The 15,534-nt window shown below is 43.4% G+C and overlaps 1 protein-coding gene across 10 annotated transcripts in view; it reads right to left on the bottom strand.

Annotated features, from left to right (window-relative positions):
• The window catches only part of itpr1b (inositol 1,4,5-trisphosphate receptor, type 1b), a 67,167-nt gene that overhangs the window by 3,910 nt on the left and 47,723 nt on the right, over positions 1–15,534 (bottom strand). For all 10 annotated transcript variants that reach the window (XM_089009534.1, XM_089009536.1, XM_089009538.1 and 7 more), the window contains 8 exons: positions 11,761–11,936; positions 11,507–11,671; positions 11,242–11,431; positions 9,909–9,992; positions 9,567–9,718; positions 9,130–9,295; positions 7,388–7,548; positions 1,384–1,545 (listed from right to left, as the gene is read on the bottom strand). In XM_089009534.1, coding sequence (XP_088865660.1) covers positions 1,384–1,545; positions 7,388–7,548; positions 9,130–9,295; positions 9,567–9,718; positions 9,909–9,992; positions 11,242–11,431; positions 11,507–11,671; positions 11,761–11,936 — 1,256 coding nt within the window. The remainder of the gene's footprint in view (positions 1–1,383; positions 1,546–7,387; positions 7,549–9,129; positions 9,296–9,566; positions 9,719–9,908; positions 9,993–11,241; positions 11,432–11,506; positions 11,672–11,760; positions 11,937–15,534) is intronic.

The following is a 15,534-nucleotide window of genomic DNA, read 5'->3' as shown; positions in this document are numbered from 1 at the left end:
TATCCATTGACGAAAAGAGATTGTCTCACAGCTCCTGTCCCTCATAAATCCGCTTCTATTCCAACCCGTGACAGTTCCATAGACGCATCGCGCTCTGCACTGACGCTCCCCTTCCTTCTTATCGCGGGCTCCTCAAGCCATGTATCCATCCAACCGCAGACTGTCCAACAGCACCGACCTTTCCACTGAACAAAGCGGGGCTGTGAAGATGCTGCCCATTACAAGCACAAAAAAAAAACAATGGCCCCAGTGGTGTCCAGCAATGACAGTCGAATGGCACCGACATTCCTCCCTTTCAAAAACAGTACTGGCATATTCATGCCATTTGACTATCATCACTGGACAGCTCTGAGGTGATTGTGCTTTTTTGCGCCTGTAATGGCAGCATTTTCACAGCCCTGCTTTGTTCAGCGGAAAGGTTGGTGCTGTTGGACAATTCTGCAGCTGGAAGGATGCATGGCTTGAGGAGCCCGCGATAAGAAGAAAGGAGCGTCAGCACAGAGCGCCAATGCGTATGTGGAATTGTCGCGGCTTGGAATTGAAGCGGATTTACGTGAGACAGGAGATGTGAGACAATCTCTTTTCATCAATGGATGCTATAGCTGTGTGGTTGCTTGAAACATTTAGCTTGTAGTAGACATGCACATTCCACCATGATGTCCCTGAGCCACTGCTGAAAAGGATGCTTTGATCCTCTCCTCTCATCTAGAACTCCATGTGATAAAGAGGGTACAGCAAGTGCTGAAGAATGTGTCTTTGTGTTGTCATATTATGTTATTTAGTTTTTTTTGTTCTTTTGACTTAAGCAGTGAGAGTGGCTGCCTTTCCAGCAGAATAAAGGTACATCCAATCCAATCATGAACCCTCTGAAAGAAACCAAAACCACCACGTGACCTGCAACAAAAATTAGTTTAAACTCCCTGATTTAGACAAAAGCCACAGCACTGATGTACAAAAAAAGTTACATGAAAATCAATCCCTACACCACGCGCATTTAGCAACACCATCGTTTCCTCCTGTCTGGGTCAAAAGGTCTGGGTGGCATTCACTTCCTCACATGCGGTTCTCATTTCAAGGGTAAAGCTGTATTGTACAATTCTGTTCACAACAAAAACAAAAAAAAAGATGGGCGAATTGAGCAACACCCGCACACGCAATACCTGCACTGCTAAGCAGCCGACTGGCTGCAAAAATGCTGTTTGAATTTCAAGTGCGCAAAGCAACAAGTAAGCAAGGCGAACAGTAAACAAAACGGGCTCCTGTGACTTGTTTGTTTTCTTTGTGGCCTAAGCAAACATGTTTTTGGGGGGGTGGGGAAATTTCGAAAATTTCCCGCGTTTTGCAGGCCGCTTCGGGATGTGTGTTGTATAAAGTTCAACCGACCTGTTCTTTGAGCTCAGTTAGCTGGCCGGAGAGGTTGGACACGAGTTTCATCGTGGACTCCAGTTTTTCCTGAAGGCTTCGAATTTCATTCTGCTCCCCATCTGCGTCGCTGCTCACCAACGACATGGCCCTCATCCGGGGAAACCAGTCCAGGTTGTGCTCCTGGCGTATAGAAACGAGGACAGGTTGCGGCGGGCATAGCAAAACCAGCTCATCTCAGCACCATTGTCATACGGAAGGCCCAGATGGGGCCCGTTACACCATTTTATGTGGGCCACGAAAGCAAATCAAACAAGTTCACTTCTGTGATGCTTCCTAGAATCTAAAATTCAAATTCAAAAATATGGTTTCAGTCAAAAGGGCCTTCTGAGGGAAACGCTAACTACGGTGTGGTGCGTGAAACAAATGGCTGAGATTCCCCAGGATTAGGACAGAGGTAACATCCGATCTAGGACCGGTGCGAGTTACGACCACCCGTACAGACGACCACGACCGCCATTTTTTTAATTCTACGGCTGGGACCGCTACGGTAGTAGCCCAGCGAACGCTGTTGAGCTCTGCAGCGTGTTTGCGATGCATTTGGGAGAATAAAGACTCGAGATGGCCCTTATTGTTTAGATTGAACAAGTAGGATGTTTATTTGCTGGAGCACAGAGAGCAACCGCTTCTCTCAGCATTGCATAAGAACTACTTTTTTTAATCGCTGTCAAAATACCATATGTAGCGTTGTGGCTGCATTGCCAGATCCGCTCAACATTCATCATGCCTCATTTATCTTAACAGAGAATATTACAGTATTGCACAAAATGAGGATACAAAATAACTGTTTCTTCACAAACGCGTACGATATCTTTGGCCAGACAGCGCGTGATGGTGTTGCGCTGTCATAATGGCATCGGCGGAGGGTTGGAGTGTCCACCGACGCCGAGGCGGGTGGGCGTCGGCGCTCGGGTCGAGGGTTCCCCCGACGCTGGCCAGGGCGAAAGCCGAGGCAGGTCGGCCGTCTGCGCTTCGGCGCGCGGGATCGTGCGACGGGATCGGTGTGACGAGAACGCCGCTTGGGGCCCACGCCGCCACCGCATCTTTGTGGCGTTTTTCCTTTGGCGTCTACCTAAGTCCGAGCGTGTGTGTTGGCCGACCTCTTCTGGCTTCTCCGTTAGCATGGAAAGCGATTTTTCAACAGCACGTATGCGTGGGAAGCCATGCGTATTTGGGACAGCAGAACAACACAGTAATAAAATCGATAATACGAAATATGAAATGATAAAAATGACACTAAAAGTTATAAGATTTATAATTGAACTGTAAGCAGTTTGGTATAAAATAGTATTCTGTAGAAAACGTTCTTTAAAAATAACAGATTGACATCGTATACTATTCGGTCGTATAAACCTTGCGTCTGCAATTTTGAATATTTTTCGATTTACGACCGTTTGATTACGACCGTTTTGTCGGAACGGAACCCGGTCGTAACTTGTTGTTGTTGTTGATGTTACCTGTCTTCAGTTTTTCCATTCGTTCAATACTTCATTTTTTGGGGGTGGGGGTGACTCAAACCATTAATCTTTTACCAATGATGATACGAAGGGCGTATGTCACCTCATAACATTAAAATTATAGTGTCCAAATTCTAAGGTGACCAAGTCAAGGCCCGGTGTCAAGGAACAGGGTGATGCAAGATCAAATGCGTTATTTCAGAAGCGCATCCCTTCGCATTAATCCGTTGCCAAAAAGTAGCTTTGGCTTTCAAAAAGGTTGCTGACCTCTGGTACCGGACGATTTAACCCAGCACGGTCAAAAGGGTGACTTAGGCAAATTCCTCGCAGCTTCTATTCTACTTCCACGACCTACTTGACCACTGCGTGGCATTTTAAAGGACGGCCGTCTGAGCCTCCCTCCAAATTGGCCACATAAGTCACAGAAAGGGATTTTCCCAGGGACCCTTTTGCTCTAAGAAGACCAAATGCACAAAGGACGCTGAGAAAAGGTGAAAGGGCACTTACGGTAGTTTTCTTTTTTCCTGTCATGACTGAGATTCAACGTCATTACAGCAACGAGAATACAGTTACATTATTTGACATGTTGAAATAAAAACGTGACAAAGTGTGAATGATATCGTTTGTGGCACAAGGTCATTATGAAAGGACAAAAAAAATGCCCAAAACCTCATCTGACTCATCCATCAAGAAAGATAATATTGCGACAAACAAGGGGAACTCCAACAGGTTTGAAATTTTGTACATACGTCAGACAGTCGCTGCTGGCTTTCACACACGCAATCAAAATGGGGGCACCGAGTGATGACGAGTCGGCGTTTGATGTTGTGTACGTGACACTTCATCCTGACTCCTCCACAACTGACGTCAAATAGAGTCATTGTCAGACTTGTACGTTTCCCAACGCATTTTTCGATCCATTTTGTCACCGGATGGAGACGCGATCTGATGCGACATGCGCAAATACAGTGATACGAACTTAATTGGTTCCCAGACAGAGTGTGTAAGGCAAAAAGTGTGTATCCCAGACATTAATTTCCCATAGGAAACCATTAAAATGAAAATAATCCATTCCCAGGTGTCCATAAAACATAATGTTCTACTTACTAAGCCTTAAAGGACAACCAACGTCTCCGGACAAGTTGTGTCCATAATTTGTAAAATGGCTTCAAATGACTTCTACTGAGCGTATTTTACAAAGATTCCACCACATATAGCTATATTTTACATTTTAAGACTCGCGCTGAATATTCAGGAAGTCTTGTTTTTGAGTTGGTGACGAGTCCGTACGTGACGTCACTAAAGGACGTTTACCGTAAAAAAGACGCACTGTAGCGGTTCTTCCATCACGTCAACGTATTTTGCTGTACTTGTTTGGTCTGGGGACCTCGTGTTGCACCCAAAAGCCGCCAGAAGGCCAGAAGAGGCCATCCAAAATGGCACCAATAAATTATTTAATCGATTGCAAACATGTATGATTTCCTCTTCAGAACTATTTGAATCATATTCATAACTGGATGTGTAACAAGAAAGCATATTCTCTGAACCTGAAGCCATTGTTTTGATTCATTAGCAATGCAAGACGTCTTGGTGTGACGTCAAGAAATGGAGGCGGGACTTTCTGAAAATGCCCAATTCGCAGCTCAATTTTTTGCAGATTTTGGACACTAAGTCATTTTTATTGGTGTTTTGCATTTGACTAAAAATTTAGATGCTATAAAACGTTTTTCTGGTGTCAGTTAAAAAACAAAAAAGTGACGTCGGTTGTCCTTTAAACTACACAAAATATACCTTATATTATGGATAATAAATGTGGCATGGTATTGTAATTAAAGAAATAAACTGTACGGTATAATAAAGTCATTTTATTTAGCTTTGTGATGGTCGTTGATGGCTTGATGGAATGGAGTGTCTGGTTTCATCAGCATTAAACACTTGATGATGAATGTAGCCTTCTTCTTTCACCATCTCGAGGAATGATTCCTTGTAAGCTTTGGCAGCTTTATCGTCAGAACTGACTGCCACACCATGACGAATGACACTATGACTCCCTGTACGGTGCTTAAAGTTCTCGAATCTTCCGTGGCTAGCCTTGAAATCATCAATGGATGATGAACTTCCAGGTTGCCTCTTGACGATATCCGAGTGAAGTGGCCATGCTTTCGCTGTGATAATATTACCTAGTTCCTCATCAATTGTGTGCTGTTTAGCTGAGTTGATAGCTTTTTGCATCAAGTGTACAGATGGCTTGTGCGGGTTATTTGTGGAGCCTGATTGATGGGGTATTTTAACCTTTCAGTCTACACTCTGCCTTTGAACTATCTTTAAAGGTGAAACGAGTCCCAATTTCACTGTGTTTTATATCCATTTTCTCACTCTCTCTCTGCTCTGTGTTTCTGTAACCCCCCCACTGCTGCATTCTTGACCAATCACGTGCGACTTTAACAAAAGACTGGGGGTGGGGAATAGAGGACCAAAAAAGTTGGCTGCCATTTCCTTGTTAGGAGAACGGGCTCGTTCGCGAACGACACATCATTCATTGTGGCGCTCCGTGTGTATCCCGAAAAATAGTTTGTATGCCAAGATTAAATTCTCGTAAATTTCACGTTTGTAAACTGAAAAGTTTGTTAGCCAAACGTTCGTAAGCCGAGGTATCACTGTACCGTCAATTATTATTGCGCATTTTTGATTTGATAACAATTTCCAAGACAACAAAAATATGATTGAACATCACTTTCTAGGTGTTCATATTTCAAAATTGTCAAATTTGACAGCTTTTCAAAGCCGGCCACGAGCCGGCGATAGCATGCGACGTGGATCCATCCGTGATCGCTAGCGGGATGTGATTGTGCCAGAGTTCACCGCTTCACAGTCTATGATAAACCTTTGTGCGTCCTTCCTTGATGTCTCCGATCATCAAGATCACCCCCGCCCATCCGAATTTTTGGTGGTGGGAAAAAATGCTAGATACCGGAGCTAGCATTAGCACAAGTGTGGTAGAAAAGGCAATTTTAACATAAGATGTGCCAACTCTTCACATTTGTTCAAGTTATTGTTCATCAAGCCCCTATTTTGGTTCAGCAGGGCGCAAGGTTAAAAGGGGGCAGGTTGGGGGGGGGGGGGGTTAATCCCAAATCAGGTGGTTGCTCACAAGACTGAGACAAAAGACAATGAAATGAGCAAGACTGGGTCCGATGAGGTGAGCAACAACTCTCAAGTCATTTTCCAGCCGGATTGCCTCAGTGTCAACAATCGGGGCCCAAAAATGTGTATTCTGTGCTTTTCGTAATGCCAAACATACTGACCATTCTTTTTGGGCTTAACATTCAAAATCATCTTTTCATATTAAAACCCGGGAAGGGTCACCCACATATATTTTTGGTTTTTAGCTGGATCTACCTGAAAAGTGTATCAGACAAATTCAGGATGGGAGGAACCAACGAGATATTTCAAACCCAAACCGCATACGGCAAGTTTCTCCCTTCAACATAGGCCAAATGATCACCAGGCACATCTCCAAAGAGGTCCTGTGGCATTCGCTTTGTGCGACAAGAGGTTAAGCGTTGTGGACATGTCTGACAATTCCTCGACGAGAATGACATAATTGTTCTGGAGCAAAGTCCCGCCTTAACCTGACCTGGCTCAGAGTTTGAACAGTGACGTGCGGTGACGTTCATCGCTGGTGAAGCACTGACGTCATCACAGTCAGATTTACAAACATATGAACACTACAGAGTGGTTTATTCACCATTTGATTGGCAACAGTTAACATGTTTTGTTTAAAATGTCATGTCAGCATTCTTTATATCAACTGTAGCATAGGAAAAACACCATTGTTACCGTGTTACCTTTACTTATAAATGAAGTCCATGCGCCGCTCCTTTTGAGGAAAGGCATCTATACCTTCTTTGTAGAAGCCTTCCTTATCTTTCTTCAGTTTTAAAAGTCTCTCTATTTCTTTCAATTGAGACATGTAATCCTCCATTCTGAAAATAAGGCCAAGCAACACGAAAAAATCCAAAAATGGTGAAGTTAAATGGAAAAGAACTTTCAAGTACAAATCACTAAATAAACATAACTGTTTAATTTATTTTTCATTTGATATTTCCGTGATGACAGGTGAAGCACAGCCTCACCTGCCTCCCCTGACTGCACGTCACTGAGTTTGAAATAGATCAGTCAACCAAAAACCTTTTCGTGGTGTGCGGGTGTGCCCGCAGCCGTGTTGACCAGCGACCGCGGGGGATTAAGCGATGCATGCCCAAAGCAGACGGTTTGGATGTTAAAACTCTCTTTGTAAAAACGAGTCATGCAATAAGACTTGAGAAGAATTTAGGGTACGGGATTATATCATCGCTAATTTGAGCCACCGCGTTATTTGTGCGGTCAAACCAAAACCACTGCTGTTGACTCCCACAAAAGTTGTTTGTAAAAATTCTGTGTGGCCGGGATTTGGAACACAGTAGACGAGGCGCAGAGTATTTTAAACCCAACTGCAGTCACCTCACCCTAATCATTTCAGCCACGTAGCTCTCCGGGCCGGTGTACTCTGTGGAATCCTTCACCTTGACCAGCACGATGAAGAAGAGGTAGTGCCACATGTTGTGTTCGACTTTGATGTGCTCCTCAAAGGTCACAGTCTTATTGTCAAATTTATCTCTCTCCAGACCTGAAACGAGAAAGCTCACTGTCACATTGAATACACGCTCTGTTGAAAACCTCTTTCACTACGATTCTTTGACGCCACAGGTTTCAAAGACAAGGTATGGGGGCCAAATCTGGCCCGCCACAGCATTTTATTTGGCCCGCGAAGGTAAATGAAACTTATGAAATTCCATAATGCTTGCTAAAGTCCCAAACAAAATTTCAAATGGTCATAAGTAAACGATAATAACAGTGATTATTTCTTACTTCAAATTTGAAAAGTAGTAATTCATTAATTTGTTGTGTGCTCGATATGTCATATGTCACATTCTAATGGCTTCCTCAAATTGATAGCGGCCCCCCCGAAAGGAAATCAAAACATGAGTTGGACACCCATGCTTTACGTCAGGGGTCGGGAACCCTTTTGACTAAGTAAAAGCCGTAAAAGCAAAATTTTTTGAAATGTTTATCAGTTAGAGCCACACACACACACACACGCACACACACACACACGCACACACACACACACACACACACACACACAGGCAAGCACGCACGCACAAACACACACACACACACGCACACACACACGCACACACACACACACACACACACACACAAGCACGCACGCACGCACGCACACACACACACACACACACACACACACACACACACACGCACACACACACACACATATAAGTGTGTGCGTGTGTGTGCCACGGCTTATTCAAAAGGGGGCGTTTACCTGATTCAATATCAAGAGCCACCTACTCTAAGTCAGTATCATTCTATCAAAATCGCTCTTTCAACATCAACGGCCACCAAGGTCAGTATCATCCAATCAACATTGCTCTTTCACCCAACTACAATCCAAACAGGAAATGAACGCCAAAAAAGCGAGAATATTTAGCTTCATCGGCGAGTCAGATGCAATCATGAAAAGAGCCATATATGGCTTGTGAACCAAAGGTTCCCGACCTCTGCATTACGCAAACTTGTGACGACGTGACGCAATTGTGATCATGACCTCAGGGAAGAAACAAAAACACAAAAATAGGAGTATGACAAAAACTCAGAACATAGTTTTGCTTTTTTGAATGTTGCTGTGCCGATGACCATTTTGTGTTTGGGAGCATTTTACTGAGCGAGTTGCTTGTACTGTAGCCACAAGGGGACATAAGTCTTCTTGTGCCAGTCCCAAGCCCGGATAAATACAGAGGGTTGGGTCAGGAAGGGCATCCAACGTAAAAGCTTGGCCAAAACAAACATGTGAATCAAAACTCTGAAGTTGGAGGACACTGATTCGCTGTGGCGACCCCTTGAAGGGAAAAGCCCAAAGGAAAAGAAGATAACAAAAACTCAGAGCAGTCATTTGTTTAAAAAAATAACAAAATCAATTATTAATGTGCATTGTTTGTGGCACAATATTATGACACACACTTTGTAAAGTAAAAAAAAAAACACGTGTTTATTAGCCTGGTCATATATCAATAATTTGTGCTCATCAAGCCAACAATTAAGACTTGAGAGATGAAGCAACAGGTCAAGAGAGCAAAATTAGAGGGATGACCTTTGTAAAAAGACTTTTAGGGCTGATTTTTCTTACCACAAATAAAACAGGTAGTCTTCAGGATTTCCTCTTTCTTCTGCTTCTCACTCCTCAGATCAGCAAAAGTGTCGATGATGACGCCAAAGATGAGGTTGAGAACGATGATGATCACCATGAAGAAGAACAATAGGTCATAAATGACCCGGGCTGCAAAAAGCGGCTCCTGGCAAACCCAAGAAAGGATTAGCAATGGTGGCGAAAGTGACTCGCTGGTGATAATCATGAGCACTCGGCTGATGCCTTGATTTTCAAGGACATCGATTTCTACGTCAAATGAGTTCCAGCTCGTCTACAAGGAGATCTTCTCCAGTCATCGATCCTACTTTTAACCTTCCGTGAAATAGATCGCATAATTTTCAGTGCATATTTCTGGATGGATGTCTTCCTGTTTATGACTTTATTTAACTACGGATTGATTTTATTGCCTTTGTTACCTCTTTGGAGGGCTTCCGCAGTACGTCCCCGACGCCTCCCCCACTGCGAAGGCCGTGGCTCAATACCGTCACAATGCACATGAGTAAAGAATCACACGTTCTTTCTTTGTCCTCAATCACAACCGCCGATGGCTGGACAGCAAGGGAAGAAGCTACGGATGGCAAATGAACATGATTAAAAATGCACACAAATAAAAATGAATGACTTCCAACGCGATTCGCTTTTAACGACACATCACTTTGTGATGTAAAGCATGTGCAATTGCATGCATGGAAAAATAAATTTGTTGTCTTCACCCAACCAATTTGCCATGATAAGTTTTTTTTTTTGGTCCTTCTTACGAGATTGTGACGTGCAGTTTTGTCCATTTTCTTTTTGGCACGCTCCACCCGAGGAGAACCGTCCCATAATCGTGGCTCCAAGTTCTGGAAGGAATCACGCAAAATATGATGTGAATATTTTTGTTGTCAAGTATCCGAGGCAAACTCTTGCATTTCAATTTATTTATGTGTTCATAATAATCTTCTTCTTTTCCTTTGGGCTTTTCCCTTCAAGGGGTCGCCACAGCGAATCAGAAACCTCCATCTTCAGAGCTATGATACGCATGTTTGTTTTGGCCCAGCTTTTACGTCGGATGCCCTTCCTGACACAACCCTCTGTATTTATCCGGGCTTGGGACCGGCACAAGAACACTTATGTCCCTTTGTGGCTACAGAACAAGCATAATAATAATAATAATAATAATAATAATAATAATAATAATAATAATAATAATAATAATAATAATAATAATAATAATAATAATAATAATAATAGGCGGCTCGGTAGTCGAGTGGTTAGCACACCGGCTTCACAGTGCAGAGGTCGCCGGTTCGCGTCCCGGTCCGGCCTCCCTGTGTGGAGCTTGCATGTTCTCCCCGGGCCCATGTGGGTTTTCTCCGGGTCCTCCGGTTTCCTCCCACATTCCAAAAACATGCATGGCAGGCAGATTGAACACTCCAAATTGTCCCTAGGTGTGAGTGTGAGAGAGACTGTTGTACGTCTTTGTGTGCCCAGCGATTGGCTGGCAACCAATTTAGGGTGTCCCCTGCCTCGTGCCCGAAGACAGCTGACATAGGCCCCAGCACCCCCCGCGACCCTACTGAGGAAGAAGCAGTATGGAAAATGGATGGATAATAATAATAATACATGTACGTATGTGTTTCTGTGTTTGCATGTATATTTGTTTATATCTATTTTTTTTATTTGTTTGTATTTATTTGATTATATTTATTTATAATTACTAATCAATTTATTATTATATTAATACATTGTTTTTATTAATTATTAATTATTTTTAAAATTAATTAATCCTTTATAATTTTTAGGCCTTACCTAATTAACCAATAATTAGCTGATCAATCGCTTAATATTAAAGTACAGTTAAAATTAACATTTTTGAAATGCATTTACTTTATTTCTTATTCATTATTATTAACTTTTTTTGTAGGTACAATACTTTCTTTTCAACCCCCCAGGCCTTTCAGTTTTGCTGCTGTAGCAAATTTCTTCACTGTGGGACAATTAAAGGCTTTCTGATTCTGATTACAGTATTTCTATGCTAATTTAACCTCTTAACTGACTAGAAATACACCCACTTTGCAACACATTGTGGGAAAAGGTCAGGAGACCTACCCAGGGATTTGTTGGGTATCCTGTCGACGGCTAAAATGAAATCATCTTGGAAGAAGATGTAGCCCACAATAGAGAAGAGGTAGACAAGGATCAGAGCCAGCACCGCCGTGAGCACGATGGAGCGGCCGTTGCGAGTCACGCTCTTGATCACATTTAGCAAAGTCTCTTCTCTGTAAATCAGATCGAAGAGCTGGAACGAAAACGCACGACATTGTTGGCAAAGTGCGCAGCGGGGGCCGTTCGTGAGCGTGAGGCGTTCACCCACAAGGAGGCTGTAGAAAAAGACGTGGACAAAGACGCCCAGGGTGCAGATAATCAGGTAGATCAGGTGGTAGAGGAACTCCACATCAGTGATTATGGCGCCGTAGCCCCGCGTGAATGTTCCGCGGTTGCCAACGAAGCTCATCAGGAAGACGATTTTGTTGAATAACTGTCAAGGTCATGCGTGGCGGCGCCGTGAGACTGATCGTGATGGCGGGCATTTCAAAGTGGACATCTCGGCGGAGACCCCCCGCTTACATTAAAGCCGCCCAGGAGGAGCAATGTGGGCTCCAGGCCAACAGAGAAGATGAGCCGCAAAATGGTGGAGGCGATGAGTGCTCGGATGCCATGTGGCTGAGGCAGAATGATGACATAAGCGAGAGAAACCAGCATGGCCAGCCACAGAAGGGTCGAGAGATGAGGTTCCAGCGTTCCTGAGGACGAAGAAAGACTTTCATTTGAAAAGTGGACGGAATTGGAAATCAATTGCAGCGTCACATGGACCCGAACAAAAATAATGCTTTAGCATTAGCGCAGGTCTGGCATTAGTATAGCGTTTGCTCTAGCGAAGATGACGTTTGATAAAGTATCAAGGTTTTTTTTTTTGTTTGACTTTGTTCATTTACATTTTTAGATCAGCATCCTGCACTGAAGACATTTATGGGACGGCTGGTGGGTAGTTCCAGTACTATTGTAAAAGGATCCCAGTACAGTGAGACCTCAGCTTATGAACTGAATTGGTTCCACGACAGAGTGTGTAAGCCAAAAAGTGTGTCTCACAAAAAAAAAATCCCATAGAAAACCATTAAAATGGGAATAATCTGTTCCCAGGTTTCCATCAAATATACTTTTCAACTAAATAAGGCTTAAAACTACACACAACATACCTTATTCTATGTATAATAAATATGCTATTGTATTGTAATGAAAGAAATACACTACACCGTATAATAAAGTCACTATGATTTGTCATTTTGATGATTTATCATTTGTGATGGTCGTTGATGGCTCTTAATTGACACCTGTTGCTTTCTGACTTGTAAGGTCTTACGAAACTGAGGCATCGCATTATCATTCATCATGTTGATGATTCTCGTAGCCTTTTCTGGATGGAACTGTTCAATAAAAGCCTGCACATCAACTCCTGGATGGCCTGCTTCTGCTTGTCCTCTTGAAGGCAAATCAAATCCTCTGTGTTGAGGACCTCATTATGGTCAGCAACAAGCTCCTCGATGTCATCTGCATCCACTTCAAGTCCCGTAGGTGCTGGCAGAGATTTTATTACAACAAAAGGCGCGAGTCAGATGATTCCACGGACGTGGAATAAAACGCGTCATTAGTCACGTGAAAGCATCGACTAAATAACGCCTTTGAGTAAACTTTACACAAAGGCGTTATTTAGTCGATGTGTGAAACACGAACGAGGTGTGCGTTTGTGGCGTCACATGTGCACACCACGGCTGTCATGTGAATCTCAGCCTGACACATCTCTCATGCTGTGTGTCACTTCACTGAGAGTAACATTCTTCATTTCCACCATTGCCACCACCCTTCGCCTAAAAGCTTTACAGTGTTGTGTAAACTTTACAGAAAGGCGTTATTTAGTCAATGCTTTCACGTGACTAATGATGCCGAAATTGTCACGTGCGAGTTGACAGCTGGGGCGGCGCCGCCGCTCGTGACACTACAATTTCATTTCATTTCAACGAGTCGCTGAAGCTTTACAATATAAATATATAAAAATATCGGAGGCGATCGACGTGTGAATTCAGAGAGAAGGGCGTGGGAAGTAGCGCCGGCTGGAGCGCTGTTCAGCCGTGTGCAACCGCCGAAGATCCGAAGATCACTCCGCCAGATCCGAAGAGCACTCTGCCAGCCGTGGTGGCTCTGTATCGCGAAAAGTAGTGCGTATTTCAAGGTTTAATTTTCATAAATTTGACATTCGTAAAACGAAAAGTTCGTAAGATAAAGTGTTTGTAAGCTGAGGTCTCACTGTCTGAGACGGTACGAATCAGTTTGGGAGTAGAGTGATACCTCGTTTTACGAACGCTATCGCTCACGAACTTTTCGCCTTACGAACATTAAATTCGCGAGAATATGTTCTTGGCACACAAACTAGTTTTCGGCAGATGAACACCAAACCACACAGTCGAACAGCCCACGATGGCTGGCCGACTAGTTTTCCAAACCCCCTTTGAGTGCAGACATGGTTTATTGTCGAGTGTAGTACTTTTGCTATTATGGGGCCGAAAAAAACCCCACCACAGACTCGTGTTAAGATGAAGAGGACACAGAAGAAAATTATGGTCGAGCAGAAGAAGGAGATCATCGAAAAACACGAACGAGGTGTGTGTTTGTGTGACTTAACGTCCCAGTAGCAGCATGCTAAGTCGACCATTGCTACGTGTGGCTAAGGGTGTTTCTGTGCTGTCTAAGCAACGGTCCCAGGCAATAGAAGAGGTTGAAAAACTTCTGGTGATTGGGATTAACGAAAAGCAGCTAGCAGGGGATCGTGTGAGTGAGGGTCTTATAGCCGAGAAAGCACAGCAACTTCACTCGGATATCATCAAGAGGCAACTACATCAATGGCCATCACAAAGGTAAATAAAACAACGTTATTATACAGTACCGTTTATTTCTTTAATTACAGTACAAAAATGTAGTTTTAAGGCTTATTTAGTAGAAATGTAGTGGGAACGGATTATTCTCATTTTTAATGGTTTCCTATGGGAACTTAATGTTGTGGATGTTGTGTAATGTTTGGAAGACACACTTTTCACCATACACACATTTTCTGAGAACCAATGAAGTTCGTAAGACGAGGTATCACTGTATGCTGAGAATCCCTCGAGTGACGCTCAGTGTTGAAATATGCATATTTTTTTCTATTTCAGATTGCATTTGAAGCCCCATTTTAGCGCCACATTCAATTCCCACCGCAAGGTGAAATGGTAGGAAGCCATTGGAGTCCACGACAGGCCTCTTGAATTGGCCCGCTTGCCCCTCAAAGCCCCCTCCTCGCATTTCTGCGCTCAGATCCAAGCAAGGCGTGCTTGTTACATAACCCGACCGGCTAAAAATATATTCGGCTCAAGCTGAATTTATCAGGAGAGACCGCAGCTGCGGCACCGTAGCGTGCCATCCCGGCGCTCGGACTTGGCGACAAAAGCAGACAGAGAAGGTTGGAAGTCACGCGCATCATGTCTGAGACTGTTCATTGCTTCTTCTTGCTTACGCCGCAGCAAAAATAATCTGCAGCTGCAAGTTTGTTTCAAATTCTCAACTTATCTATTATAGATCCTTCACAAAATAATTCCTAACAAAATATGTCTCGTTTTGGCAACAAGCATCATTTCGACAACATTCCAAAGCAATTGTTCAGTCATGGGATGAAGCCTCAAGCTTTCGGGACCTTTGACACTAAAAGCCACATGACGCTCGTCAAGCTAGTCTGACAACCGCTTTAGTCCCGAGAGGAAGTTCCGACAAAGGGGATCTCGCCGTTCAACCCCAGATCTGAACAATTGAAAGTTCACGACTATCACAATGACCGTCTTCTCTTTGCTCTGGAACAATAAAAGCCTTCATGGCCGGGCCATCTTTTTGCCGACAACATGCCCACAACAATGATTCTATTCACGGAGAAAAACAAAGTTCTGTGATATAACGGCAGATATTTTTGATCTACTTTTTGCACTGGTGTTTTCGTTTCATGATATTTGCTTAAGGGAAGCCACCAGGGTTCGATGCAAACTTATTTTTCAACTGGGTGCAGTAGATGTAAATTTTGGGAAGAACCAAGACCACAAAAACAACAAAAACAGTCATGTGGCCTTGTGGGTATAAATAAACTTGATGTTGGAACATCCATCCCACCTTTCAACAGTCTTGGGAATGCCACTTGCATTATTTTTTCGTTGTCGACCGAAAGGATTGTTACATCAAGAGATTAACATTTGCGTTTTGCATTTTTTTTTTTACATATGAGCTCAACCTTAAAAATATTAACTCCTTCACTGCCAGACGATGTGC

This window comes from Hippocampus bargibanti, linkage group LG12 (genome assembly GCF_051943395.1).
Source record: "Hippocampus bargibanti isolate YZ-2025 linkage group LG12, ASM5194339v1, whole genome shotgun sequence".
NCBI classification, from domain to species: Eukaryota; Metazoa; Chordata; class Actinopteri; order Syngnathiformes; family Syngnathidae; genus Hippocampus; species Hippocampus bargibanti.
This window is presented reverse-complemented; position numbering and strand designations above follow the sequence as displayed.